We start from the raw sequence: 25,745 nt of genomic DNA on the forward strand, positions 1-25,745 counted from the left end.
AACCTTGTAAAGGAAATATAACATGTTCTCTTGCGTTCAACTGGATATTCTACATACTTGAATGTTTCCAAAACTGGATTTTAGTTCAGGTTCAATAATAAATAATTCAATGGTTTCCTCAAACACTGCTCAAAGGGAGAAACATGTCTTTTAAACTGAACACTTACAGATGCGAACTGCAGCAAGCAATTTTGTTCTGGAGTGCTACTTAAGGCTGTTCCTTCTCCTCTAATGTTGGAACATGTGAATATTTAACAAACAACTTAAAATACATTATATTCAGTCCAAAATAAACAAGGAAACAGTCTGCTCCATGCTGACATATATTCTGTTGTTCCATCTGTCCCCAACCACACTTGCGGGAAAATGAGTAATGTGCATTGCTCCATCACTGAGTTAGGTGATCACTTGTAATTTCAAACTGCAAACCACACAGCAAAACTCTGCTCAAACAAAGAAAAATAGATATGCACTTGACTGACACCTTGGCACCCTAGGGTGTTTCCAAAGCTATCTGCAACCAATTAAGTATTTTTGACTTGTAATTAGTGCTGTAGCCACGGGATCTTTTACCTTGTTCACCTGAGATTGCTATCGGGACTTTTGTTAAAGGTTTCTTCCAAAAGAGGGAGTCTCTACATGGCTCCCATCCTGAAATGCTGCTGCACTCCCTCAGTACTGCCTCAGGGGAGTCAGCCTTAATTCATGAGTCTTGAAGTGGGACTTGAATGCACAACTTTCTGATTCATGGGCAAAAGTGCAACCATCTGAGCCATGGCTGATATTTGTTCAGGTCTGACGCAGCTGTGGGCAGCTTCGTTGAATCCACAGTCAACATCATATAACCAGCAGTAAATGTGCACAGTGATCTTAAGCAGATGAGATTCTTGTGCATGTGACTTACAACCTTTCCTGTTAACATCATATATATTGACTGCTGGAAGCCCATATTTGTTGCCTTCACATCAAACACAGAGAAGCAGGCACATTTATTATTTTAATCCATCACAGTACTTATTTTCACTTTATTGGGGTACTGTGGTGTTCTTTTACACATCATTTCTGTAGGATTTAATTAAATTTTATGGCTTCAGCCAAGAATCCTGGATGTTTTGTGTCTAACTAGGTTCAAGCAGAGTTCAGGTCAGAGATGAATCAGAAGAAAACAGAGAGATGGTTATCAATTTATATGATCTCATCTTGCTAAATCACAGAGAAGGCAGGTAAACAGCCCTCGGTACATTGAAGAGGCAGCGGTCCTCAGTTACAATTCTGACAATGACTAATTGCATTAACAAACCAATGTTAAAAAGTACAAATTTGAAAAATCTTGTGAGTTCCTTAAAACTTAAGTGCTTAAAGAGTATGATGAATTTATTCCAAGAGAGGTATCAGACTAGTTTCTCTCTGCCATTCCACACCGAAATATTTTGATAAACACTTTTTAAAAGAACACAATCCACATGACATCAGGCTTTATTTTATGCCTAGTTGTATTTGGCGTATTTATTTGAATTCTAATTAACTAATCAATGTCAGCATTTTACAATAGAGCATTTTTGGAGGCTTTAGGGTATTGCGTGTTAGCAATTTATTGCAGGTTTCTAGCTGAAGATTAAAAGGTAGCTTGTGTCGTGAACATTACAACATCTGATCTTTCCTCCTACATCCAGTCCATGGCAAAACATACCTCAACGTCAAGAAGAACGCAGAAAGGAATTAAAATGCTGTTTTATTTATCATTGCAAGGTTCAGTAAAGTTAGCTTTCTGTCAACTAAATCCACCTTTACTTGCTCATTTCAACAGGCCGGGGATATGTTGTAATGACATTCAAAATCCAAGCCATTACTTAGCCAATATGGTCGTAACTTCTTATAGCATGCTGGGAAGAGAGAGGGTTTAAGCTACTTGTGACAAGGTGCCAAAAGTGACAAAATCAAGGCACCTACACCCAATATTCTTGCAACAGTGCTAGGGGAAATGTTAACAGTGATTTGTATTCATCTATACAAACCACACTTAGTTTCAATCCCCTATGGTCCTTTTAATGTTTAATTTGTCCTCTGGCTTACACAGACAAAAGAATTTATTTCCTGTGGTATAAGCAACGGGAAATATTTGAGCTGCTTTTCAGAGGTATAGAAATTTTAACTCCATGCAAAATAGCTTCTGGCTGTTGTAGATGGTCCAGTACCTTGGCAAATTAACACCAAACAATACAAACCATTCCTATGATCAGTTTGGGAACGGTAATGGGTATTTTTTTTCTTTTGTTGCTGTTTTCCTTTTAGTAATTCACCAATAGTCACTCCACACACAGGCAAGACTAGCAAAGGTTTAGTGAAGCAATAAAGTCATACTCCTATTCATCATTTTGTCTATAAGCTACTTTGGAAAGTAACTTGATCCACAGTTAAAAGACTAAAATAGCTCCCCTGGTAGCCAGATATATAAATGCACTACTTAGTTTAGTGCTGTGCAGGAGGGACGGGGGTAGTTTCCAAACTGGATGATAAGCTTGTATAGAATTAGCTGACCTGAGTAAAAAGGAAGGTATAATTTGAATTAATAAATTGAACAAGGTAAGGAAACCCTGCTCTCAATTGCTAAATTGAAAATGGGCAACTCAGGTGAGGAAATATAATACACTGAATAGTCTGCCTGTCAGTATTAAATAAGCAATACTATTTGCTTTAATATTTATTTCAAGAGTAGCTTCTTCGATATTTGCTTACTGAAGCAGTGGTGGAAGCAGATAAAATAATAACTTTGAAAACATGGTAGCAGTCATTGGAGATCAGTCATCTCAGTTCTAAGACTCATTGGGTAGTGCCTAGGTCTGACCATCTTGAGCTGTTTCATCTATGATATTCCCTCCATCATAAGGTCAGAAGTGGAGATGTTCCCTGATGATGTGCAGTGTTCAGGACCATTCATGACTCCTTAGATAGTGAAGCAGTCCATGTCCAAGTGTCAGGCAGTGATTGTCTTCAACAAGGTAGAACCAAATCATTGCCTCTGGACATTCAATGTCCATACCACTGCTGAATTTCCTTCCTACCAATATCCTGCATATTACCATTAACTAGAAATTGAACCAGGCCAGGCACATAAATAATGGAGCAACAAGAGTAAGCCAAAGGCTAGAAGACTTGCAGCAAGTAACTCACCTCTTGTCCTTCTAAAGCCTATTCACCAGCTACTTAAATCAAGTGTATGACGGCATACTTTCCTTTTGCCAGGCCAAATAGAGTCTAACAACAGTCAACAAACTACACACCATCCAGGATAAAGCAGTCTGCTTGACTGGAAACCAATCTATCACCTCCAACATTCATTTTGTTCACCATCAACATACACTGTCAGCAGTGGGCGCTGTCATCAAGATGCAACTTCAACAATTCACTACGGTCCCTTATTTAACACTTTCCAAAGCTGCAATCTCTACCATCTAAAAGGACATGGGTAGCAAATACACAGGAAGATCACCACCTGTAAGTCTGTACCATGCTACACATTCATCCTGAATTGGAAATATACCGCCTTTCCTTCACTGTCACTGGGTCAAAATCCTGGAAGGCCCTCCTAAACAGCACCGTGGGTGTCCCTATGCCATGTGAGCTGCAATTTAAGAAGGCAGCTCATCATCAATTTCTCAGGGCAAAGTAAGGATGGCCAGCAAGTGCTTGCCCAGTGTGTGCTGCACATAATATATGAATAAATAAAAAGACGACTAAAGAGTAAACATTAGTTGGACAATAGGTAAATGGCAATGGTGTGGAATTAACTGGATAGCTCCTCTGAAGAGGCAGCAGAGGCCCAATGGGCCTAATATAAGCTACTTAAAAGGTGAGCTGGATATTCTTTGTTACAATCTCCATGGGAAAACCATAAACCATAAGAACTACATTTTCCAAGCAACCCCAAAATGAATAAATGTCAATAAAATTCCACTTTTTGTAGTTTTATTTTACATTAACATAAATTACTATAAACCACCTGATGAAGGAGCAGCACTCTGAAAGCTAGTGCTTCCAAATAAATCTGTTGGACTATAACCTGGTGTTGTATGAATTTTTTAATTTGAATTAACAGGCAACTCATACTACAAGTAAAAAGGTAAATTTCTGTTTAAATTATCGGTACAACAATAGTACGTTTTTACAACCAGAAGTAACCCCTTCAGCATGTACGTAGCTACACAGTTCCACAACATAGCGTTCTTCATTCATATACAAATATACATAGTCAGGAGCCCTACCTGACAACCACTTCCATCTCCAAGTGTCATGGTTATCATCAGCAAGGCATGCTTCTCTGAACATTCTCACCCTCAGATCATAAAACTCCTGATGTTGTATGTCTCCAGGGTCCCTTTGCACACCTCATGACATGTTGAAGTGCAATAAATTACACCCTGGGTAAGGTTTGAGAGAGATTTGCTTCATCATCTCTTTCTTTCAATCTGTCTGCTTTCTCACTGTGTATGCCTCAATAGGTGTACCATCTGGTACCTCTGCTTGTAGTTCATTTTTGTGTGAGTGCACTACACAGTCTCTGGTATTAACTTCAACTCTGTTGGTACTGCTTTCAGATCAAGGGTCTCAGGGTCACATGTACTAATATCTCTTATTATCCAAACAAATTACAACTAATCCCTTTACAATTGATGCCAACTCTTAAAACTCCTTTCTAAACATGTTTAAAAACAATTATACATTCCATAGACCTTTTAAAGAAACTAAAGATTTTCCTTACTTCTGGATCAAACATTGTCACATCTTTCTCTTACATTCTCATACAGAAAAACATCGCACTCTATAGGAGGCCATTCAGTCATCATGTTGCACCCACTCTCCAAGTGAGCAATTTACTTAATCTCCTGCCTGGTCCCTGCAACACACATTCTTCTTTTTCAAATAACACGCTAATTCCTTCAGAGTACCTCGACTGAACCTGCCTCCACAACATTCCTAAGCTTACATTCCAGACCCTTAGAACTCGCTGCATGAGCAAGTTTTCCTTATGCTGTTTTTTGCTTCTTTTGCTGATTGCTATAAGTCTGTGCCCTATTATCCTTGTTCCTTCTATGAATGGGATTAGTGCTTCTTCATTAAAATTTCAAAGAAGAGTCATTCTGGACTCGAAATGTTCAACCTGTTTCTCTCTCCACAGGTGCTGCCAGACCTGGTGAGTTTCTCCAGAACTGCTTTTTACACTAGAGATTGACACATCATGGGTGCTGTTTTAGGTATGAATGCCTAACTTGAATTCTGCTTGAAAATTTACAATGCATTTAAAATCTAGATGTTCACACATTTTCATTTAATCCAGAAATTTCACAATGCCTGTGTGGTTAGGAGCAAAAGATCGCACCTTATTGATAAAGGTTTCCTTTAGCAGGTTGATATCACTCAAGCTCAATTGGAACTTATTAATAACTACAGTAAACCACCTACCTTTACAGGAAAATTCAGTATGTTACTTTTTTTATAGTTGGACAAAAATCATCCTAACTTTCAAAAACATAGTATACAGGGAAAGTGTATATAGCACAAATATACTAATAACACTGTTTAATTGTACCAGTCAACAGATCTATCCTTGAACTTTGATCCATATGATTAGACTGTGATGGTGAAAGAACGTTCAAAGGATTGGTAGACTTTGAAATCAAAGTTGATGACCTTGTGTGCATGCATGTGTGCGCACATATGCATGCATGTTTTATAAACTGCTTGACGTACGTCAAGTGCACTTTCAAAAAGGAATAATTTATATACTTTCTAACATCCATCAGAACTGAATTGCGCTGATATGCACTTCAGCAATTTACCCAAAGGAGAGGAAATCTGATTCGTTCCTCCTTGTCCTGAAATTCTTTAAAACACAAATGAAAAATGCTGTGGAAAGAGAGACAGTTATTCAACAACAGAAATTATCCTATTGGCCAAGGAATGAACTAATTGTTTTAAGTTCTATTATCAGGGAAATGGGATTAATATAAATACATCTTAACACTTAGCCATTATTAATTAACACACAATATTAAATTATCAACTTGTAATCTGGAAATACAAGTTATGTTACTTACCTGTGGATTTGGGTCCTGTTTTTATGTTAAGGATACCTTTTAGACTCGAAAGAGAGGCCAGAATGCAAGGCTTGTCGGGATGAGGCACTGTCTCCATTGCAACAACAACCTGAGCTGTGTGAATGGAAAACTTCTGAAAGAAGGAGACCATTTTCCAAATGCTTCCTTGATCCACTTCTGTCTCAGCAAATGATCCAGGTTCAATCTTCGCACCAGAAACTGATGTAAACATCTCCTCTTTCCTATAAACTGTTTCAGGGGAGACTGCAGCTTTGGAGGTGATCTCAGAACCATATCTGGGCAGGATACTCTTTAAAAATTTTGTTGCTTGATCCAGTTTGACAAGGCTTAAGTTGACTTTCCAAGGACGTGACAATTCCAAATGAACTTCAGCTGTTTAAAAAAAAAACAGAACGCTTAGAAAATAAAAGGAATTGGAATTCAAACAAATACTTGTTAAAGGCCACGACAGACCTGTCAAATCAAAGGAGCTGGTTTAGTTACTTTACAGAGCATGGTTTTGAGTGCCGCATACACAGCTATGGCATTTAGAAACTAATAGTTTCATTGAGCAGTGGGACTGAAGAAAACAAAACCATCTCATTCCATGTATGGAAGAGAACATTAATCAATTTTTTTTGTTTACATTGCTTATTTTGTTTAATGGAGGAATAACATACACATCATTTAACCATCCTCTTATTTATAGGTTGAGCCATCAGAAATGTCTTTTAATCAAAATTAGTTTGGTGTTAAAATTGTTTAAAAGTGCCATTAATTCCAATAGTAAGGAACTGGCTTTAAATGGAATCTTTAACATGAAGTTTTATTCACATCCATGTTATACTCAAAGCAGCCAAAACTCATTTGACGGTCAAGAGTAAGAGAGTTAGTCAAATCTTATTATTTGTCAAAAGCAGGCTGCTCACAGAATCTATTTACCTTCTTTGAAACAAAACATTGAATCAAAAGTTACTCAAGAGCACATCTTGTATGTGTTAGTCAATTTGTCAAATCCACAGGCTCCTTACCAACACAGAGAGAAATACAAATCAACCAATTTTTAAACAATACATTAAACATCACATAATAAGTATCAAGTTACGATTATACTGTGTGGTGCATCAAGTAGCAAACATTTGGGGTTACAAGAGGTGCATGCAGTCCTAGGGTGGAGCTGGGCCCAGTTGTGCCATAAATGCTCAAATGCAGTTCAGAAGCTCATGCATGTCTGTGCTGCTTCCTTCCAGCATATGTAATTCTGTAGTAGCCAGGTTCTGCTTTTACTTTACATTTGCCTTTTATAAAGCAAAAAAAAAGAGTTCACTGCTGCCGTATGGGAGTAATCAGCCTTGAGTTCTGCTAAAGACTAAAAAAGCCCATGTCCAGCTGTCCATCATCAGAGCGAACCATCACATCGAACTCAAGTTGATGATGCTAAAACATAGAAAGTTAAGCAGATATTATTTGCATTTTTAAAATAACACAATGCTGGATATATGCATCAGTAATAGCAACTGATCCACTTCAATCTCAGAAAAGTATTCAATTATCAGGTTCCTTGTACTGAATCTCATTGTTCAGCTCAATGTTTGAACTAATAGCATATTTTTATTGAAAAGAAATGTTACTATTATAAATATGAAAGATTATTTGTGGGCATATTATTAATTGAATTAAATTGCTATCTGTGAAGCATGTTGGCTGGTTTGTCATGGTTTGGAGAGATCTTTCTCATGCAATCTCCGACTTTTCAAAGCAATAATTACAGACTGGGCTGTTGGATGTGTTTTTTGGAGAAAGCGAACGTGTACATTGTTGCTGAGACCTCATGGTTTTCACCTCTCTGGCACTACAATTCCAACCACATACCAGGAACTACCTCTCAAACAGAATATGTCTCACAGTAAAGACAGGATGGGACCTGGAGGTGCTGGTGGATGGGGAGGTGGACAGGTGGGGCAATCCTTTTTCCTGTTGATCACCAAAAGAGACCATACCAACAAACACAGCCAGCCTGCACCACAGGTCGCTGCTGTGTTCCAGATTAGCAGTGTAGGAAGGTGGTCACTGATCTTCACAAGAGCAATTGGCGCTGTCTCCTCTCTGTTATTCTACACTCACAAGGTCAAAATTCACTCTAATGCAGCCACTGTACACACACCTTGCCAAGATTAAAGGACTACAAGACTCACTACTGCATGAATCCCGACTACTCAACGGCTCACACCCAGTCCAAACAACCAGCCCTTCCTGCCCTCTGTACTTCCTACTCACTGAGCAAGGACACCTCACCATCAACATCCCCTCAAAATTGTTTTGCTTCTGCGTGGGCCTCCGGTACTGATGTCCGAAACCGAAGTCAAACTCTGTAGCACACCGATCACCATGCACAAATGATGGAGTACCTGTGCGCAGCCTAAGGGGAACGTTGCTCACCACCGCTCCAGCTCATAAATGACCACTACCTGTTCTTGCATCCACTTCCACCAAACTCAATCCCTCCCTTTGTCACATTGCAGAAAACACTGACCTACTTATCTCTCAGTAGTACCCTGACTAACTTATCTGCAACCTCTGGACTGCTTGATCTGCAGGACTGATTTGGTCAACCCCATGCTGTGTGATCAGATTAATTCCTTGACTGACAATGGCAGTATCTCTGATTGACTGTAGACCCCCCTTCACCCAACTAAGGACCCTTCTCTTTTCATTATTACATGACACCATTAGCTTGTAATGCATGCAGTGCTTGCGCTGCATGGACTATGGAACATGACTATGGAACAGCTGTGGTGTTGAGGTGGCATACAGTGACACGCCCAATCCTTGTCTGACTGATTGATTAACAACTGACTGCTCCTCAACATCACAAGATGCCTGCCTCGCTCTCTTTCTCCTTGTGGAACAGTCCAGGTCTAGAAGCTTAATCTCAGAATAAGGGGTCGCACAATTAAGACAGAAATGAGGAGGAATTTCTTCTCTCAGAAGGCAGTGAATCTGTGGAGTTGTTTACACAGAATTGTTGAGGCTGGGTCGTTAAGCATATCTAAAGGTAAGACAGACAGATTTTAAATCAGAAACAGAATTAAATGTTACAGAGAAAAGGCTGAAAAGTGAAGCTGAGGATTCTAAAATTAACTGTGACCTCATTGAATGACAGACCAGACGCAATGAACTGAACAGCCTACTTCTGCCACTAGGTCTTTTGGAGTCAGAGGACAAATTTGCCCATTTCACCCTGTGCTGATGCTCAAGTTAAGGTGACTGTCCCTATGTCCCTATACCTATCAGAAACATGTAAACTGTAGATGTCCACCAGCTCTAAAATAAAGTGTTTCGGGATTAAGATGCTGGTCTGACAACAGGCACGATCATGCAGTGGGATGGGGAGTTTGCTGATGTGGCATTCGGTGGACAAAAGGTCGAGGAGGATAGTGGAGATGGACTACACGGGGAGGTGGTGCAGAAGAAGCAATTGCATGATGACTGGGACAGGCAAACAGGCATTCAGTGAGCTGCAGCCAGCAGGTATCTGCTCTGCTGTACCTGTCATGAAATTGTCTAGTTTTTTAACCAGGGGAGGAGAATTCGAAGTGGGAGATAAATAGAATGAGTTATGGAATAATGAGTTGCAACTACATTGTAAGATTGGTGCCACCTGAATTTGGCTTTTAAGGTTCGAGGGGAAAATTCAGAAAACTCTTCTTGACATTGAGAATCGAATTATTTTAATTCTCACCCTAATTTATCATTACCCTCACCACACCAGGAAGGGAGAAATTCCTCTCCATGGGCGGCACGGTGGCACAGTGGTTAGCATTGCTGCCTCACAGCGCCAGAGACCCGGGTTCAATTCCCGCCTCAGGCGACTGACTGTGTGGAGTTTGCATGTTCTCCCCGTGTCTGCGTGGGTTTCCTCCGGGTGCTCCGGTTTCCTCCCACAGTCACAAAGATGTGCAGGTCAGGTGAATTGGCCATGCTAAATTGCCCGTAGTGTTAGGTTAGGGGTATGGGTGGGTTGCGCTTCGGCGGGGCGGTGTGGACTTGGGCCGAAAGGCCTGTTTCCACACTGTAAGTAATCTAAGTAATGTAATCTAAGTAATCTAAGTAATCTAATCTAATCTAATATAATCTGTTTCAGAACACATGAACACAGGAGTAGGCCATTTAGCCCCTCCAGCCTGCTGCATCATTCAATAAGATTGTAGTTGATTTGTGATTGAACTCCATATGCTTGCCTTGTGCACAAATCTCTTGATACCCTTGCTTATCAAAAAAATGTCTATTGCAGATTTAAATTTAACAATTGAATTAATATCAACCACCATTTGAGGAAGCGAGTTCCAAACCTCCACTATTCTTTTCATGTACATCTCTCCTGAATGGTCTGACCATGATCCTTAGACTATGATCCCTTGTTGGGGAATTTTCAACCACTGGAAACATCTCATCTTTATCTACCCTGTCTTTCCCAGATAATATCCTGAAAACCTTGATTAGATCATCTCTTAACCTTTTAAATTCCAGAGAACAAAGGCCAGATTTGTATAATCTCTCCTTTTAACTCAACCCCTGAAGTCTAAGTATCATCAGTGTAAACCTGTGTTGAACTCCCTCCAAGGCCAAAGCACTTTTCTTAAGATGTGGTGCCCAGATCTGCTCACAGAGTTCGAAGAGGTTCTAACTAGGGTTTGTATAACCGCACCAAAATGTCTGCTTCACTGTACACCAGCCATTTAGATATGAAGGCCAGTGACAGGTTGAGGGGTAAACATTGCTTAAAACACCAGAGTGCCTTGGGATCTTTTGCACCCGTCTGAGAGGGAAGACAGGGCCACAATTAAATGTCTTAAACAAATGTCAGTGCAGCACTCCCTCAGTCTCATTCTCTCCTCAAGAACCTGGAGTGGGGGCATGAAACTACAAGCTTTGAACTCAGAGTCTGGAGTGACACAGCTAACCACACAAAGCTTGAAAAAGAAATACAAGTATTTTACCGACAAGAAGTTTTTCACTAGATTCTTAAAAAGAATCCCAAATTATGTAAATGGTTGGCCCAGGTTTTTTTAATCATACCGGAATGACCCTATGCCGAAAGAAAATTCCAAAAATGTAATTTAAATAGAAAAAGAAAGGTTTCCGGTAACAAGACCTTCACCAAGTATATGTAACTGATTTTAAACTGATGACAGGAATTTTATTTTTGCACTTACAAATGTACTAACTAATCACACAGCTTTGAAGAATTTATTTAGTTTAGATCAAGCCATTTCTCTTTCTCATTAGAAACATGCTTTGAATCTTTGTTTGGACATGAAAGAGCCACGCTTCATGTTCTTAACTTGAAAATTCAAAGGAATGTGTCAAACATTTTACAATTTTCCAAAGAGCAGACTTCTAATTATATCAAGCCCATCTTTGCACCAAAGCCCCACCTGACATAACACAAAACCATCTGGGAGTGAAGAAATATTTTGGCCAGTGCACCTGAAGAAATTGATACAGTCGGTGCAACTTTAATACGTACCACCTTAGATAGTGTTATTCATGACCCAAGATAAAGGTTTGTGAAGTGGAAGAGATCTGCAACCAGCTAATAGAGTGGTGTTTTGCAATATTAATATTATACTTGGTCACTAGGTCGAGATTAACCTACCTCAGTTCCATTAAGAACTACTGCCTTCTTCCACACCTGTTCTCAGGTTTTGAGTAGTGATACAGCGCTGACCTTATTCATCCTATTACAAGGCATGCTGCGTTGTTCACCTCTGGGAGAATAACCTGCAATGTCACACAGGGCTATTTTTCTTGCAGTCATGTCGACCAGCATGGGATTGAATGCCAAAACACCCCAGCAATGGGCCAGAGATTCCTATTCCTGTGTCCCACAAAGTTTGCAGATCTGGCCTCTTTGCCTTGCCATATTCACAACTTTGGCGGTCCTTTACACAACTAAGCATTACCTGTCATGAGTAACCTCTCAAAGTTAGGTGCGTTTCACACTGACAAGATTGCACAGCAGAAATAATCAGGGCAGCCCTAAAGTATCCCAAAGCACTTTACAGCTAATCAAGTGCCATTATAGCATTATCAATGTTGGGAATGCATCAACCAATTTAGTCACAGCAAGGTCCTACAAACAACAATCAGACAAAGGCTAATAAAACCTTTTATTATGGTGTCAGTTGAAGAAGAATTATTGGTTAGGACATTGAACATTCCCCTCCCTTTTTGTTGAAGTAGGGCCATGAGATTGTTTACTTCCATTTGAGGAGAGCAGGTGGGGGGGTCAGTTCAATGCCACCCCTGAAAGATGGGAACGTCTGACAGTGCAGCTCTCCAAAAGAGCCACAGAATGGTCAACCTCAATTATGTACTTGACTTCCCAGAGTAAAAGGCTGGCAATAAGCATTGGCAACTGAACTTGTGCGAAATGCAAGACAAATGAAGTTAGCACCAAAAGCACTCTCGGAGTGGGAACGCTTTGATCAGCAGCTGCTTAATGCTCACAGTTGGAGAACCTCACAGCTAGTCACTGAAGAAGCTCTTCACACTGTGAACTCGCCTTGGCTATTCGGAAGGTGGGGACACAGTACTGGGAGCTGTTCACGACTAAAAAAAATCTTTTATGCCTTTTGAATTGGTTTCCTGCCACAGCAAGAGACAGGGTGTCCTGCTAGACCTGGTATCCACCCTGAGGAAAGCCAGGATGATATCGGAGCCTGATCCAATATCAATTTCAGGGAAGTTAACTCTCCACGCACAGTAGAACTCACCTCAATTTAGATGAAAATAATTCTTTTCAAAATTACTGTTACACATTAAAAACAAAAGCAGCACCATGTTTTCGCTATGTGACTAGGTATGATGTTTTGTTTGATAACTCCTTCCAAGTGCCGTGGGTGCTTTAATTGTATTAACTGTGCCACATATATTCAAGTTGTTGATGTGGATCACAAATATATTTTTGTTCGAAGATTTCATTTTGTGTTCCGAAACAGAGACACCACTTACTCATCAACCACTGTCTCTGGATGCAAAAAAATACATTGTTTAAAAAAATCGAATGCTATCTTTTGTTAAAAAACATGCGCAAATACATTGAAATATTCTGACAAATCCCACTTTCCCACTTGCTAACTCTCAAGATGATTATTCCAAACAATTACACCACAGGAGATCAACTGGGCAAATTCTTAAATTTATCTGTTGCTATATCTGTAGTGCACAACGGAACTGGATGACCTGTGAAGGTTCAGTGTACAAATAATCCAATGCTGCTTCACTATGGTGTTTCTTTTCTTTGCAATGAGTTCAGGGTCGCCCTGCATCAAATTATGGAGGTCGAGCATGCCAGTATCTTGCCTGGATTAGTTCACCCGCTCGTGGGGGATTTACCTCAGTTGGGAATGGATTTATTACAGTTTCACACATGGAATGAAGCTTGTGTCAGCTGAGGCCAGTGACACTTCATATGATTCAAATTAACCTGTTACAGGCACTCTGCTGGGCCGACCACTGTGCAAAAATGACGACATTTCCCCCCTACCACCGCCCCATCAAAAAAAAAGGCTTGATGGAAACCAGGAACGCCAGGTCATAATCGTTCCAATTTGTTCCAACTAATCTATCACCTGTCGGAGCTATTGCTCCAGTGGATTTCTGGTCACATTATTCTGCAGGTTTGCAGGAAACCAATGACCTTGTTAATGGAAGGAATTATATCCTTTGCTAAATTCAGGAATCTCTTGAAGAAATACTTATTTGGTATCCTGAACCAGTGTGGGACGGGTGGAAGGGGACCAATCAATCTCAAGCAAGTTTATACAGCACCAGGGGAAACAGGCAGCAGAACTGTTAGTTGAATTATGTTATGTGTAACAGTTTGGATGTAGCAAGAATGGTAATACAATGCTACTATTTTTTTAAAGTGTACAGGATGCCAACGTCATGTTTTATTGCTATTTTCTGAAGACCTATATAAAGCTATGTCTCTCAAGCTAGTAATAAACTAAAGTGAGCCATGGAGAACCTTAAACTACAGGCATTTGAAGCCCAGCAGAATGATGGACGGGCTTACATCACCGATTTATAACCCGCGCAGAAATGTCAGTAATTGGCCTTTCCCGTACAATATACACCATTACATTCTTATCGTCCGGGTCTGGGTGTTGTAAGCACCATTTCCTGCAGGAACTATAACATGTACTCACTAACACTAGTATCCTGTTACTTCAATCTGGAAAAAATATATGCTTACTTCTTTTGCCAAATGTATGGAAAAATTGCCCCTTCATGTGGTATTGAGTGCATTACCATATCCTGCCATTACCCGTTCATTAGTGGTTTCGGTGTCTAGCTACTTACTATCATTGAACTCAGCTTTTCGTAATGCAAAATGACTGCTGGGCTTCCTGTATGCTGGAATTATGAGATTAAGTTTCTGCTAACTCGCATCTGTTTATCTCTTTCCTCTGCCAATTGACAAATTGTTTACAACGTCTAGTTTACTTGAGTAAATTTTAAATCTTCGCTCAATCCTTTGAGAATTACTGTTCTAGCTCGCACATAAAACCCAGTGCAATAGGATGGAGAGTGCAGTTCCACTCAAGAATCATTTCAGTTGCATTTTTTATTAACAGACCACACATTCAAGCTTTAGGAGTAAAGCAAAAGCTGTAATTTAGCGAACAGCTCCGGGACTTCACTGTTGGTAATCGGTTTCATATTATTTATTCTTCCTAGTGATTTAGATCAAACTATCAGCTCACCTGAAAGCACGGAAAGCTTGTGCTCTTACCTGGCCCATTGAGGAAGTCTTTGATTTGAAAAGAGATGAGAGGAGGGGGAATGCCAGCTTTCAGGTCAACGTCACCTGCAACAGTCTGCAACCAGAACACACTGTAGTCTAGAGCTTCTGGAAGAGTCTTCCCAGGATCTACAATAAAAATAAAATGAAACCACATATTACATCACTCTTCTCACTTCTTTTGTGAAAGATGGAGCAACAGGCTTTGCCAAATTAAGTGCCAAATTTGTCAAGTTGTTTAAATAGCAGATACAATACTTAGCCAAGTGAAAATAAATTTCCTTGTGCAAAGCTCTTCTGCTGACGCTCCAAGTTTTAATATGAAATATGAGGGCTCATGTCAAATTACACAACATCACGACTGTTTGGGTTATGCTAATCCTAAATATTCTATTAATTCATTACAAACTAGCCCAATTTTTCCTCATCAGGTGTTTTGAGTATTTGAGTAATAGAACTCTCTTATTCAGTCCAATGTATTTTTTTAATCCATTCTCAAAGTGAGAACAGGCAAATTAATACCAGAACCTTCAAAAAGGCTGCCAATGTATTATCATTGCTGTGACCACCAGTTTGATCCCTCTACCCAGGGTTACCAAAGACTCTGCAATATTAATCTGAAACCAAACTGTAAAGTGACAGTGCAACTATGTTAAATGGCAAAATATTTTCCCCATTATCACAAGAATTAATGCATGACTATATATAACAGCACTGGCAAATGTCTCCAGATATATGAACACTTCTCAATTATTGAGAAAATCGGTAAGTCCACTTCATTACTAACTTTTGTTTATCCTTTATGAGCAGCATTTCCAACACAGAAACAAATATCTTTTTCATTTCACACTTCTCTAGGATGAACATTCTCATGCACACTTTAAGATGCTAAACTGTGGACACTCACCTCACATTGATTTGCAGTCTCTGACCAATTTGAATTCTCTCTTAACCATAACATGATGCAAAGTACAGGGGACCCCCAATTTATGCACATCCAGCTTATAAACACTCATGCTTACAAACGCAATCCCATACAGGGTGTAAGTTTAAAGACCTCATATACAAACACTTCCTGCCCTTATGACGGCTGTAGTTTGTTGTCCTGCATTGTGTTCTGATTTGTGAAGAAATCAGCTTGCAAACAAATCAATTTGCGAATGGATTCAAGAATAGAACTCGTTTACAACCTAGGGATTACCTGTTTCCCCATTTTCCACTATATCCTTTCCAAACATAGAAAGTCGGAGCAGGAGTAGGCCATTTGGTTCTTTAGGTCTGCACCGCCATTCAATATGATCATGATTGATCATCCAACTTACTGCCATGCTCCTGCTTTCTTCCCTTTTATCCCTTAATACATCAAACTCCTTCTTGAAAATATCCTGTGCTTTGGTCTCAACTACTTTCTGTCGCAGAGGATTCAACAGGCTCACCATCTCTGGGTGTAGAAATGGCCCATGCTCTCGATCCTAAATGACTTATCCCGCATCCATAAACTGTGACCCCTTGTCAGGATTCCTCAGTTATCGGGAATATCCTCTCTGCCTTTACTCTATCTAATCCTTTTAGACACTGCCCAAGTATCAAAGAAGGATAAAGAAATCATGCGCAGTACCTGTAGAATTTATTTTACCATTATTTTTCTTATAGTCGATGGTCCTAGTAACACTTCAACTTTAAAATATAACCAGCCTTTCTGAAACTTCCTCCTAATTTTTAGCATATCAAATGTCATAACAACTTGTCTCACCCTAAAATTCTGAGCATCTACTTTGCTGGCAAAGCCTTTTACAAGACGCTCATTTACTGCCTGTGCAGTGTTCAATCCTTCCATGCACAAACCCCCTTTTAAATCCCATCTGGGTCCACTCCCTCCTTCTACCACCTTTTATTCTTACCATTCCGATAGATTCTCTTTCATATTAGCTGCTAATCTCATTTTATACTCTCTCTTTGCTTCTCTCACAATTCGGCCCAGTTGTAAATTATACACTGAATGCAAATTTCAAGCTATATTTAGTTCCATTCATAATTTAGATGCATTTTGAAATCATCTGAGTCTTTTGTGAAATCAGATATCGCTACAGCTTTCCACTTGACAGTTATTTAGACGGCTTGTAAAACAACATGCAGTTGTTTCTCATTCTTGCATTGCATTTCAGGGCCAATAGGTTATACCACACAGTAGCGAAATACGCATATACAGTATTTCATCACTGTCTTGAATTGCACTTTGTAAGTGGTGGTCACACTCTGGACAGACAATATAAGAGCAACCCATTTCAGCCTCTATCCTGCTTTTGTATTTATGACTGGCCCAGTTCAGTTTCTAGCCATTGATAACCCAGAGATTGGTGATAGTATGAGATTCAAAGATGGTAATATCATTGAATAATAATGAGAAGATGGTCAGATTCTACCTTGTTTTAGGTGGTTATTGCTCAGCAGATCTGGAAGTTACTTGGTATTTGTCAGTCCAATCCTGGATATAGCTCAGATCTTCCTGCATTTGGCTATCGACTGCCTCAGTATCTGACAAGTTGAGAATGGTGCTGTATGTTGTGCGATCATCAGCACACGTGCCCACTTATGACCTTAAGATAAAGAGAGTTTCATTGATGAAGTAGTAGAACTTGGTTAGTCCGAGGATACTCCAGCAATGTTCTCCCAGCACTGAGAATGACTGACCTCCATGACCTCCAGGCCGCAATACATCGTCACAATCAGCTGACATCACCTGCCCCGACTGTACACATCTGCAGCCATTTAGTATCTGGAAGAAGGTCCAATTTGTCTGCCATAGGTTCCACTTATGCCTCCCCAGTTCCCTCATCCACAGACTGGTGAGATCATACACATACACAGATGTCTCCTGTGGCCTGTCAGGAGCTAGCTGACAGACATGAGGTGTCTCTGCAGCAGATGTGCAGAGGCTATTGTTGTATTATGGATAATGATTCCAGAGGTAGACAGTTATATCTGGGTCAGCCAGGTAGCCAGATCAGTCTATTGGTATCTTCAACTGTTTCATCAATGACCTTCTCTCGATCAGAAGTGGGGGATATTTGCTGATGATTGCATAATATTCAGCACCATTCATGACTCCTCAGATATTAATGCAATTCACGTTCAAACACAACAAGATGTGGTTGTTATCCGGGCTTGGGGTAACAAATAGCAAGTGTCATGTAAGTGCCAGATAATGACCATGTCCAGTAAGAAACAATCTAAGCATCACCCTTTGAAATTCAGTGGTGTTACCATGACTGAATCCTCCACTATCAACATTATTGAGGTTACCGGTGACCAGAAACTGAACTGGCCGTATAAATACTGTTCAAAGTCTGTGAGAAGATTTGTAGCTCGGGTGCTCGTTGTTGTGGTTCTGTTCACCGAGCTGGGAATTTGTGTTGCAGACGTTTCATTCCCGTCTAGGCGACATCCTCAGTGCTTGGGAGCCTCTTCTGAAGCGCTTCTGTGATCTTTCCTCCAGCATTTGTAGTGGTTTGAATCTGCCGCTTCCGGTTGTCAGTTCCAGCTGTCCGTTGCAGTGATCGGTATATTGGGTCCAGGTCGATGTGCTTGTTGATTGAATCGGAAGCGGCAGATTCAAACCACTACAAATGCTGGAGGAAAGATCACAGAAGCGCTTCACAGGAGGCTCCCAAGCACTGAGGATGTCACCTAGACAGGGGACGAAACGTCTGCAGTATAAATACTGTGGCTACAAGAGCAGGTCAGAGGCTAGGAATACTGTCATGAGAAACTCACCTTCTGACTCCCCAAAACCTGTCCATTTACAAAGTTCTAATCAGGAGTACAGTGGAATACTCCCCCAATGCCTGGATGGCTGCAGCTTCAACAAACACTCAAGAAGGTTGACACCACCCAGACAAAGCAGTCCACTTGACTGGCACCATATTCACAATTATCCACTCTTTTCACAACCAATTCTCAGTAGTAGTGATGGGTACTATCCACAAGATGCAGTGCAGAAATTTTCCAAGACTCCATAGACAGCAAACGTACGACCCCTGACATCTGGAAGGACAAGGGCAACAGATATATGGAAACATCACCCCCTGAATATCGCCTCCAATTCACTTAGCACCAACTTGGAAATATATCATCTTTCCTCCAGTGTTGCTTGGTGAAAATCCAAGTAGTCCATCTCTAATGGCATTGTGCATACATATCAAATGGACTGCAGTGGTTCATCACCACTTTCTCAAAGGCAACTAGGGCTGGGCTCTGAAAACTGGCTCATCCAGTGATGCCCACGTCCCATGAGTGAATAGAAACAAACCCTCTGTCAGCGTAAGCACAGTGGGATTAATGACTACCTTCAGTGCAATGACTCTATAAAGCAGCAGTGTTCAAACCTCCTGTGGGTTATGCTCAATAAGTTGGCAAATTCTTGCTGGCCCACATAACACACCACTGATCAAAAAAAGCTTGGGAAACAGAAGCAATGTTTGCACAGCCCAGCTCCAGGATTCAGCTAATGACAATGCTTCCCCTAAGGGGATCTTTTATGGGCACATGACTTCAACGAGTGGGATTCTCACTTGCTTGAATAAAAGAGTTTGTCAAAGTGCCAGGAAACTTGCATGCATCGTAAATAGTGACTTATCTGTCTGATCTTAGTGCCGTGTCTGCCTTCATCAAATTGCAAAGTTCTTCCTAACTGTCTGTACCATGGCCACTTTCAATTTTTGAAGAGATGGACTGGAAAATGGTAGACAAACCAACTCTCTGGGAGCAGGTCCCAAATTTAAATAAGGCCGTGCACACTGGATCTCAATTCAGTTTCGAACATAATGCTTGGGGAAACACAGCTGTTAATGCGAGGCAAGAAAGAATGAGTGGAACAGGTACTTTTCTAGCACTGCTCATGGTCCAGAAGGAATTTCCTTTCACCACAGCTTGAAACTTCAAACCGAAAACAAGGGATTGGCAGAGGCATTGAATAGGCATGTCGTGACAATCTCATTGTAGAAAACTCTGACAACTTTCCAAAGGTACTTGAAAATCAAAAAGTGAAGGGAGGAACGGAGGAACTTAAAACAATCACCATCACTAGGGAAACAATGCTTGGAAAACTATTGGACTTAAAGGCTGACAAATCCTCAGACTAGATAGTCTGAATCTTTGTTTATTAAAAGAAATATCTACAGAGTCAGTGGAAGCATTGCTATGTTCTTCAAAAATTCCTTAGATTCTGGTAGGGCCAAACAACGGCAAAACTAAAATTAAGTCCTGCTAGTTGCTCACGACAATTTATGAGGCTTTTGTGACACACTATTTGGAGAATGATCTGCAGTTTTGGTTTCCATATCCAATAAAATATATGCTTGCCTTACAGGCGGTACAGTGGGGAAGGCTCACATTATACCATAGAGAAATGTATAAAGCATTCAGGAACTTCCTCACTCCTGCCATAGTAACACATACACTGAAGTCATAAATGTTGTGGAAGCTTGAACAGCACTACAATCCTGAGCCTCAGGAGACTGCAGAAACAGTTTGGTGTGCAATAAGGGATCAGTTACCCAGTGAAGACATTAGAAAGTTTATTGTGGCTTCAAATTACTTTCGGCGGGATGTTACTCATGCCCCCCTACACATCAACAGCACAGAGGTGGAACAAGTGGAGAATGTCAAGCTCTGGGAGTGATCATCCACAACAAGCTTTGTTGGAGTCTTCATATGGACGCACTGGTTACAAAGGTCCAACAACATCTATTCTTTCTCAGGCAGCTGAGGAAATTTGGCATGACGACGAATACCCTTGCCAACTTTTATAGGTGCACCATCGAGAGCATTCTGTCTGGATGTATCACTACCCCTGGAATGGCAACTGTACCATTCAAGATTGGAGACGGTTACAGACAGTGGTGAATTCTGCCTGGACAATCACAAAGGCCAACCTCCCATCTATAGAATCCATCTACCAGGCCCTCTGTCAAGGAAAGGCCACCAGCATTCTCAAAGATCCATCCCACCCTGGCAATGTTTTTCTACAACCTCTACCATCGGGGAGAAGGTACAGAAGCTTGAACACACGCACCAGCCAGTTTCAAAATAGTTTCTACCCGACTGTTGTTAGAATACTGAATGGACTCACAAAAACTTAACATTCGCCTGTACCTGTGTTTTTGTTTTTGCCGCTGTTTACCTATTATTTACTATCTATGCTACTTAACTACTTGATCTGCCTGTATTGCTCACAAGACAAAGCTTTTCACTGTGCCTTGGTACACATGATAATAAGTTCAATTCAATTCAATTCAATTGTAACTGTGAAATTGTAATTTTAAAGGATTTCAAGAGAGAGAACAAGGGAAGACAGTTGTGGCTGTGAGAGGTCAATCATCTCAGTTCAAAGACATCTGTGTCTGAGTTCTTCAGAGTAATGTCCGAGGCCTGATCATCTTCAGCTGCTTCATCACCTATTCTTCATCAAGTGGACAAAAGTAGAATGTTCATTGATGATTGTGTAACATTTGCATGTCCTCAGATATTGTAGCAGTTGGTGTCCATATGCTGTAAGACCTGGACAACATCCAGGATTGGGTTAACAACCAGTAACATTCACATCGCACAAATGCCCCTCAACAGAATAAAATCGAATCATTGCCCCTTGCCATTCAATGGCATTATGACAAACTACATGCACTATAAACAAACTGGAGGGTCATTATTGACAAAAAACTGAATTGGACTAGTCATATAAATATTGCGGCTACAAGAGCAGGCCAGAGAATTCTTTGAAAGATAATTGACTCCCCCGTACTTTGTGATGAGCATGATGGAATAAGTTCTACTTGCCTGGATGGCTGCAGCTCCAACAAAACTCTAGAACCTTGAAGTTAATATAAGACAAAGCAGTTCATTTGAGTAGCATTCCACCTAACACCTTCAACATTCACTCCCTTCGCCACTTATTCTGTTAAAAATATGTACCATTTAAAATGTGCACTGTAGTAACTCAGGCACCTCTGAGAGCACCTTGCAGTCTGCAACCTGTATCAAATAGAAGGACAAGGGAAGTAAATGCATGAAAGCATGACCACACAGTCCATTCACTGTTACTAGTCCAAAATTCTGGAACTCCCTTTTTAACAGGATGTGCACACATTTCAAGCAGTGCCACAATTCAAAATGGCAAATCAGGGGCAATTAGGAATAAATGATGGCTTTGACAGGGAAGGCTACACTGCGTGAATGAATAATAATAAAAAAAAATGTATCCTCCAGGTTGCAGCACCTCAAAAGAATATCACAAACTCTGCAAATGGAATCAGGATTTCTGTTCTGCAACACTTTTTGGGCAATAAGTTCCACAGTCACTTCAACTTTTGGGTGAAAACATTTCTCAACTCCCCTAGTCTTTCCACCAATTACTTTAAATCTATGGCCCCTGCTTCCTGATTTCCCTGTCAAGGACAATAGGTCTTTTCTAGCCATTCTCTCTAGGCCCCTCATTATTTTGTACACATCAATTAAATTCACTCTCAGCCTTTTTGTTTGTATTAGTCAAGAGCGGCAGAAGTGAGTGAGAGGGAGAAAACTCAAAAATGAAAATGTAACATATCAAATCAAAAAGCAATACCACAGAACCATAGAAATGATTGAGTGCAGAAGGGGGCCATTTGACCCATTTTGTCCATGCTGACCCAAAGACAGCCAGATGCCTTTTCTGATCCCATCTTCCCTCACTAATCCCATCTTCCCTCACATGGCCCATAACCCTGCAGTTTACAGCACATAAAGCACAAATCCAGTGACTTTTTGAAAGAGTTTAGGGTCTCTGCCTCCCCAAACATCCATCACCCACGGCATAGAAAAGGCTTTCCTCATGTCCTCTCTAACCCTTCTGCCACTTAGCTTGAATCCATGACACCTGGTTTTTGACTCTCTGCCAAAGATAGGTTCCTCCTGTCTGCTCCATCCCTACCCCTCAGAATTCTGTATACCTCAACCACCTTGCCCCTCAGCCTTCTCTGTTCCAAGGAGATCAACCCAACCTCTCCAAACCCTCCTCATTGCTACAGATCTGCAGCCCTGGCATCATTTCGTTGCATTCTCTCCAGAGCAATAACATCGTTCCTGTAATGTGGTGACCAGAACTGCATACAATACTCCAGATATGGTTTCACCAGAGTCTTATACAGTTTCATCATTATAACCCTATTTTTGTATTCTATACCTCTGCTAATGAATGAATGCATTCCATATACCTTCTTTACAACCTTATCTATCTGTATTTCCATCTTCAGGGCATACCAAGATCTCTCACTTCATCTATCCTCTTGGTATTTTTCTGTTTATTGTGCATTTCATTTGACCTCCCCAAAGGCACTACCTCACACTTACCAGAGTCTAACTCCACCTGCCATTTTCCTTCCCCACCACCAAGCCACATATATCATTTTGGAGCTTACAGGTATCCTCTGCACTGCTTGTTACATAGCCAATTTTTGTGTAGTCTGCAAACTTTCCAAGTGAGACGCTCACATTCACGTCCAAATCATTAATATATAAAACAAACAGCGGCATCCCAACACTGAGTCCTGTTGAACATGACATGAAACAGCTTTCCATTCGCAAGGGCAGCCTTGACCATTAACCTTTGTTTCCTGTTACAAAGCCAAGTTTGGATTTAATTTGACACACTGCCCTGTATTGCATGGACGATTTTTTTGACCAGTCTGCCAAGTGAGACTTTGTCAAGAGCCTTACTAAAATCCATGTAGACAATAATTCATGGCATCATATGAGATTGGAAGCTGAGAAATGTTCTTACCCATACACTTGTAGTCTGGAGGGACAGCTTTCAATGTGGCATCAAAGAATGATAGATCCACCATCTGCTTCCGGTGATGACAACTCAATAACAAAGAAGGTTGGACTATCACTAAGTACACGAAAGGCTCGACCTGAAGATCATGTGTTCCTCTGCGGCCTGGTTGCCGGACGACAGTAACACCAAGAGCCTGTCGAGCTGATGATCTGCTTGGGGTGTGGAGGCTCTCTAGTGACAAGTGACTGGTCACCTTCCCTACGCTCAACGGAGCGTTACTATTCAGAAGATCCTCAGCTGTTAGCTGGCCTAATTTATTCTCTGACACGCCATCAATCTCCATACTTTTCCGGTTTAACGTACTCCTGCCAAGTTTGTCGCTCACCTTCTGGCTTTGGCTTTCTTGCTGGGACCGTGATTTGGAACTACCTGCTGTTGAATAGGTCATTAATGAGATACGGCTGGCTGTGATAAACATATCAAATGGGATAAAATTCAAATTTTTCACAATGGAGGACTGGCGGGAAGGCCTTGCAAGGCGATGATGACTAGTTCCACTCTGCTGCTCAATTTGAACAATCCGAATTCGTGCACTGTCACTCCCAATACCACTGTCCTGAGCTCCACTGTGGCGTGACGATGCATCCATTGGGGTTCCTTCTGGAGGGGTGGTCTTATGCTGTTCCTTTTGACAAATCTGCAATGATAAGTTGGGAGGGTCGCGTTTATAAACAGAATTATGGAGTTTCTTACAACTAAGAGCAGACATAGCAACAAAGGCAGTCGTGTACCATGTTTATCAACCAAGGTTCCTCTGATAGCACCATTTAAACCTATGACCTTGACCATCCAAAAGGAAAAGGGCAGCCTATACACTACCATCTGCAAGTTCTCCTCCAAGCCACTCACCACCTTGATTTGGAAATACATTACCATTCCATTAGTATTTCTGGGTCATAGTTTGATTAGATTTGATTACTTTACAGTGTGGAAACAGGCCCTTTGGCCCAACAAGTCCACACCGACCCTCCGAAGAGCAACCCATCCAGACCCATTCCCCTACACCTAACACTACGGTCAATTTAGCATGGCCACTTCACCTAACCTGCACGTTTTTGGACTGTGGGAGGAAACCGGAGCACCCGGAGGAAACCCACGCAGACACAGGGAGAATGTGCAAACTCCACACAGTTGCCTGAAGTGGGAATTGAACCCGGGTCTCTGGCGCTGTGAGGCAGCAGTGCTAACCACTGTGCCACCATGCCGCCCAAAGTTCTTCCCAAACAGCACAGTTTGTATTCCTACACCCCAAGGACTATGACAGTGCAAGGTAGCAACTCACCAGCGTCTTCTCCAGGACAATTAGGGATGAAAATTAGGCTTTGCCAGTGAAACCGACATTGCATGAATGAACTAAAAAAAAGTTTTCCAAAAATGTCAGCCCAGATTCTTTCCACAAAGTAACAGTGAGGTCAATGGCACTCACTTTTATTTATGTGCAATTGTTTCAGCAACCTCATGCTACTTGGCATGTGGATCAACTGAGATATCCTGATCTTGGAGGCTGAGTTGCACTGTCCCACTCTTAACTTCATAAAAGTTGGTCTCATTGTCTTCACCACTGAAGAGTTGCATTGAATCGTATACAGTGATAACATTTTGCATGAGAAATAAATTACGGAAAATTAAGACTTGTCCATTCCAGTCTGAACATCCTTTGAATCTGGTGATAATTATTAATTGCTTTCTGTCAATTACTCTGCCACTGATCTTTAAAGGTTTGCACTCTCATTCCATCAGGTTTTAATTGTTAGTCATACAGCACAGAAACAAACACTTCGCTTCAAGCAGTTCATGCCGAACACAATTCTAAACTAAACTAGTCCCACATGCATGCTCCCGGCCTATATCCCTCCAAACCCTGCTAGTCGTGTACGTATCTAATTGTCTTTAAAATGTTGTAGCTGTGCCTGCATCCACTGCTTTCTCAGGAAGTTCATTCCACATGCGAACCATCCTCTGTAAAAAA

General features: G+C 40.9%; 1 protein-coding gene across 4 annotated transcripts in view; it reads right to left on the reverse strand.

Annotated features, from left to right (window-relative positions):
• Window positions 1–25,745, reverse strand: part of vps13b (vacuolar protein sorting 13 homolog B) — a 977,967-nt gene that overhangs the window by 165,475 nt on the left and 786,747 nt on the right. For all 4 annotated transcript variants that reach the window (XR_015757055.1, XM_043687669.2, XM_043687667.2 and 1 more), the window contains exons 34-36: window positions 23,720–24,413; window positions 14,899–15,036; window positions 6,096–6,488 (exon numbers count right to left, since the gene is read on the reverse strand). Coding sequence is in view for 3 of the 4 variants with exons in the window: in XM_043687669.2 (XP_043543604.2) it covers window positions 6,096–6,488; window positions 14,899–15,036; window positions 23,720–24,413 (1,225 nt within the window). In the remaining variant the exon portion in view is untranslated. The remainder of the gene's footprint in view (window positions 1–6,095; window positions 6,489–14,898; window positions 15,037–23,719; window positions 24,414–25,745) is intronic.

This window comes from Chiloscyllium plagiosum, unplaced genomic scaffold (genome assembly GCF_037043375.1).
Source record: "Chiloscyllium plagiosum isolate Xiang-an unplaced genomic scaffold, Cpla_swu_hap1 HiC_scaffold_4, whole genome shotgun sequence".
Classification (NCBI taxonomy): domain Eukaryota; kingdom Metazoa; phylum Chordata; class Chondrichthyes; order Orectolobiformes; family Hemiscylliidae; genus Chiloscyllium; species Chiloscyllium plagiosum.